The following is a 5,170-nucleotide window of genomic DNA, read 5'->3' on the forward strand; positions in this document are numbered from 1 at the left end:
TGATATTGACTCACAATGAGAAAAGGGAAGATAGTGACCCCTCACCCCCAGGAAATACAGCAAAGAGCTTCCCCCAACATTCCCCTGACTGGGAGCCTGACCTTACTCCAAACGGGCTGTCGTTTTCGCATAACTGATGTCCTATTGTAGGTCTCCTAGGGTTAATATTTTAGTTCCTTGCACCTCTCATTCCACCATGACACAATTCCACATTTGGGTGAGGTGAAGCAGAATCCCTCCAAGTAGATACTTCAACCCAGGAACCAGCTTAGATAATAATACACGTGCTCATAGGCTGAGCCAGCTGAGCAGGGCCGTCCGGTGCCTCAGAACTGAAAGCTTAGCAGGTGCACACAGACTGGGGGAAGGACCTTCCAGGGCACCGAGAGGACTTGGTGGGGCTGCCCTGTCCATTTTGAAGCTCAAGAGCTTTAGGCAAGGTCTCAAAGGGTGTCATTTCTGGCACATCTGCTATCTGGCCCAGCGGGGACCATCCTGAGGAACTGACCAGTAAAGCAAGGTCCTGGCTAGAGGAGTCCTCCTCTAACCACATACCTTCCAGGGACCGGGAGGCGCCTGGTGCTCCACACCCTTCCTCTCCACAGCCCCTCCAACTCCAACAGTGGGGCCCTCCTCCTGAGCCCCGGCTGCCAGCAGAACCAGCTCACCTTTTTTCCTCAGGGTTGCACAACCGGGAATTGACCTGTGGATGAAGAAAACCACGGGCGTCCAGTAAGTTCTCCTTTGCAGGTCTCTAGGGGCCATGACCTGGGGAGACTGTTCCAGGCACCACGGCTGGCTTTTCTTCTCTTCCCGTGTACACAGCTCAGTATAAATAGCAGCTACCTCTCCCCAGCAGGCAGGGACCAGCAGCTCTGCTCCACCGGAACTCAGGTGAAGGGATACTCCAGGGAGGGACTGGTTGAAAAAACAACCAGACGCTCTTTTCTCTTTCCCAACAGGTTTCAAAATAATTATTCTGTTTTGTATTTGTCCTGTATGAGGTCTGCGCTTGCAGAGTGTCACACGAGAGACTGGGTGATTATGAGCTTTTTGGTTGAGGGCAGGCTGCTCTAGGCTGGGATAGGTTGGTCCCAGCTGCCCTGTTCCTCCATCAGCGCTACATTGGGGACCTCTTAGCCAGCCCTGGGGGGCAGGGCTGATGGGTTCAGCCAAGGGCTGTGGCTCTGAGTGAGGACCTACTGCAATGTTTCTTTCCTACATGGACCTGAAGAGTCTACTGAGAGAAAATGGAATGAGCACCAGGCTCTCTGTGACCTGCCAAACCCAAAGGGGGGGTGAGGGTCCTGTCCTTGTCCCCTGACCCTCTCCTTCATTTCAGCACCATGAAGCTTTTCACGGGCCTCATTTTCTGCTCCTTGGCCCTGGGTGTCAGCAGCCGATGGTATGCATTCATCGGTGAGGCTGCTCTAGGTAAGGTCGCTGGACGGGGGTGGCATCCACGGCCCACTAGGATTTGCCCTGAGCACGTTCAAGGGTTGTAGCTGCTGTGTGAGCTGTGTTGCCCTATGTCAAGAATGTGCCCAGGGTGTGGGGAGCTCTTTATCAAACAGGTTGGAAGGCACAGGATTTATGTCCATTCGTTACCAGAGAAAGAGCAATCATCATTCCCAGCTGAAGGGTCAGTTTGAATAGAAGACGCAGAATGAGTCTTGAAATGGCATAAAATTTCCTGCAGACAAAAGGCACAGTGTGTGATTAAATCTGTCCACCTTTTCTTCTCCTTTTCCTAACTCCCTTCATCCAGCCCTTCCTCCTTTTCTTCCTCCCTTCCCCCTTGCCTCCCTTCCATCCTTCCTGCCATTTCCTGATGGGATAATTTACAGACACCTTCAGCTTAGCTCTCACTGATGCTTCCTTTTGACAGTGACGCTGTCCCTGGGAGGTCTGTTTCCTACCCTTTCCTAGCCCTTAACCAGATCAAAAAAAGGCGGGGGCATGAATAACATCTATCGAGCCTGCACTGGAATTCAGCACCTTCATGCAATGTAGAGTGACCAGCTATGCTGGTTTGCCCGGGTCTGGGGAGGTTTCCATGACACTGTCTGTGGTAACTGGGAGAATTCAAGGCAAACAGGGACAGTACTGGTCAGGCTGGGACAGTTGCTCGTCTACTATGGCTTCAGACCCCTAGGTGAGGCAGGCATCTTACCCACAAGAAGGGGAGCTTGCTAGAGCAGCTGAGTCCATTGTCAGGGACTAACCTCCAGTGGCAGGTCACAGAGCAGAGGGTGGAACCCAGCTGTGCCTGAGTTCAGAGCTCTTGCCAGGTAGATGTATCTGAGTACCACTCCCGAAAGCTGGGTGGCTCTCAACCTCCGCTACGTGTCGGACGCACCAGGACAACCCTACAAACCCCGGATGCCTGAGATCCATCCCCGCCCCAACCCCGAGAGGCTCAGGTAACTGGCCTGGGGTGTGACCTGGCCTCCAAAACTTGCAGAGCACCCCGGTAATTAGAAAGTGCAGCAAAATGGTGAGCGTTGTGAATTGTGCAAGATTGTTGAATCACAGATCTGTACCTCTGAAACTAATAATGCAATATATGTTAAGGAAAAAAAAGAAGAAGATAGCAGGAGGGGAAAAATGAAGGGGGGGAAATTGGAGTGGGAGACGAACCATGAGAGAGGATGGACTCTGAGGAACAAACTGAGGGTTCTAGAGGGGAGGGGGTGGGGGGATTGTTTAGCCTGGTGATGGGTATTAAATAGGGCACATTCTACAAGGAGCACTGGGTGTTACACACAAACAAAGAATCATGGAACACTACATCAAAAACTAACCATGTAATATATGGTGATTAACATAACATTAAAACAATTTAAAGAGAAAAAAAAAAAGAAAGTGCAGCTAAGGATGGCTCATGGGCCAGGGCTCTAGCGCTGGCCTCCTCGAGCCGCCCCCATCATTGTTATGGTCCATTTAGAAAGTTGTCAGGATGCCATTTATGCCCCTAACACTCAGAGGGACTCGGGTCACAGTCATGTGCCTTCCCACTGCAAGAATAGATTTCCTAGGACTCTGGGCAGAAGCACTGTACTCCTGGGCCTTTCTCAGGATCTGCCTTCCCTGTCATCTCCTCACTTACCCAAGTCCCCTGGATCTTATCATCTGTGGCTTCGTTCTACAGCAGTGCTGCCTGACCAAGGGCAATTTTGTGCCTGGGGACATTCGGCAATGTCTGCACACTGTGCTGGTTGTGACCTTGGAGTATACGTTGCCCACATCTAGTGGGCAGAGGTCAGGGCTGCTGCTACGCGTCCTGCAGTCTCAGGACAGGCCTGAGCAACAAAGAATTATCTGGCCCCAAACCTCAGTGGTGCTGAAGTTGAGAAATCCTTTTCTATAATTCCTCCTTCCTCTCCTTGAACAGCTCATATACAGCCCTTAAGGGGATGGAGCCCAGAGAAAGCACAGGGTAAGAGACACAGGTGCAACACAGCTGTGCCCCACCTGCAGCCCCTCGCTGGCGACACCTGGGGAACCAACCAGGAGGAAGACTTGTTCTTCTCAGCCTATGGTGCCCAAGGGTGCTGGCAGCCCGGGCAGGAATCTTGAGTCAGTGGTACATTTGCGGTTCCTTGATTCTTCGGAACTAGGGTGTGTTAACGGCTCTCTGTCCACCTGACATTTCTTTTGCCTGATCCTTTTCTCTGCAGGGGCTTGGGACATGATGAGAGCCTACTCTGACATGAGAGAAGCCAATTACAAAGATTCCGACAAATACTTCCATGCCCGGGGCAACTATGATGCTGCACAAAGGGGCCCTGGGGGTGTCTGGGCTGCTGAAAAGATCAGGTAACATGGGCCCTGGGGATGCAGGGATGGGTGAGCTGGGCCGGGCACCCTTATTAGCCAAGAGCGGCCAAGACCTAGGGAAGTTTCCTTAGGACTGTGGCTGCTCCTCTTGCCAACCCTCCCCTCTGGGCCCAGTGTGGGGTCTGAGTGGCTGACAGAGCCAGAGCAAGGCCCGTGGGAATGGGTGACTCCCGCCCTCCTGCAGCAGGGGCAAGGGGACCAGCCTGGGCTGAGCTGGGCTGTGCCTGGAGCACGGTCAATGTTTCAGCCCCTCCGCTCTTGGCTCCTCTCAGCCATCCCTTGGGACGAAAAGAGTTTGGTGGGGTTGGGGGATGTTGCTGCACAACCCCTACTTAATCTCTTACCTGCCTTCCTCCATCCCAGCAATGCCAGAGAGAATTTGCAGAGAGTCACAGACCGTTTTAGGTATGGAGACAGTGGCCACGGAGTGGAGGACTCGAAGGCTGACCAGGCTGCCAACTTATGGGGCCGCAGTGGCAAAGACCCCAACCACTTCCGACCCCCTGGCCTGCCTGACAAGTACTGAGCTTCCTCTTTGTTCTGCCCTCAGGAGACGGGCTGTGAGTCCCTTGAGGGCAGGGTCACCCCGTCACTGAGTACTCTGTCCCCAGCGGCTGGTGGAGGGCACCTAATAGGTGTCTAATAAATGCTTGAAGAGATTGACTGTTGAAAAGTGTGTGTCACTCACTCTCGGGTGTGAGGACTGCTGGTTTGTCCCCCAGGGGAGATGGATGGACACCCCTGTGTCGGTGGAGACTGGGCCCCTGGGTTTGGTGTAAGAGGACCATCTCAGCATGACACAGGACAGACATCCCGCACCCACCCCTCCCCGATCAGACCTGCTGCCCTGTCCAGGCTCCTCTGGTTGCTCTGGTCCTATTTCCAAGCCCTTCCATGGGGTAACAGGGGTTACCCCTCATTGCTGTCCATGAGGTCCTGTACCTTCACTGTCCTCAGCATCTGGTTCCCTTTGTTTTAATCCTCAGTGGTCTCTGTCCCTGGGGGCAGGGGACCCAGCGCTTGGGAGGCCGGGACTGTGGCATCCGTCCCAGGCCACTGTCACCTTGATCTTCTGCTGGTTTCTCAGGAGCACCTCCAAAACCAATGAGAAACAGTTTCTGTCCTGCCATCTGAGAAAGGCGTCCAAGGCAGTTTTTCTCCACCTTATTTCACTGCCTTACTTCAAGCCTAAGTGAAGGCCTGATGCCACCACACTGGTGACTCTCTCCTCACGGCTTCTGCTCCTTAACGGATCCATACTGGGGAAGCGGTGGTGAAGAGCGAGCAGGGTAGAGAAGCCCCCTCTGTCATTTGGGGTCCACTCAGGGGA

At 53.5% G+C, this 5,170-nt stretch overlaps 1 protein-coding gene across 1 annotated transcript; it reads left to right on the forward strand.

The window, feature by feature from the left end:
- Positions 1 to 826: 826 nt before the first annotated feature.
- Positions 827 to 4,503, forward strand: LOC113933895 (serum amyloid A-2 protein-like). The gene is made up of 4 exons (XM_027614266.1): positions 827 to 894; positions 1,343 to 1,434; positions 3,681 to 3,819; positions 4,204 to 4,503. Exons 2-4 carry the CDS (start codon positions 1,347 to 1,349, stop codon positions 4,364 to 4,366), a joined length of 390 nt encoding a protein of 129 aa, XP_027470067.1. The 5' UTR covers positions 827 to 894; positions 1,343 to 1,346; the 3' UTR covers positions 4,367 to 4,503.
- The last annotated feature ends 667 nt before the right edge of the window (positions 4,504 to 5,170 follow it).

Source organism: Zalophus californianus, chromosome 11 (assembly GCF_009762305.2).
Source record: "Zalophus californianus isolate mZalCal1 chromosome 11, mZalCal1.pri.v2, whole genome shotgun sequence".
NCBI lineage: Eukaryota > Metazoa > Chordata > Mammalia > Carnivora > Otariidae > Zalophus > Zalophus californianus.

Coding starts and splice junctions, on each gene's coding strand:
- LOC113933895 (XM_027614266.1), top strand. CDS start 1,347: ATGAAGCTTTTCACGGGCCTCATTTTCTGCTCCTTGGCCCTGGGTGTC. Junction 1,435..3,680: donor CATCGGTGAGGCTGCTCTAG/GTAAGGTCGCTG, acceptor TTTTCTCTGCAG/GGGCTTGGGACATGATGAGA. Junction 3,820..4,203: donor TGGGCTGCTGAAAAGATCAG/GTAACATGGGCC, acceptor CCTCCATCCCAG/CAATGCCAGAGAGAATTTGC.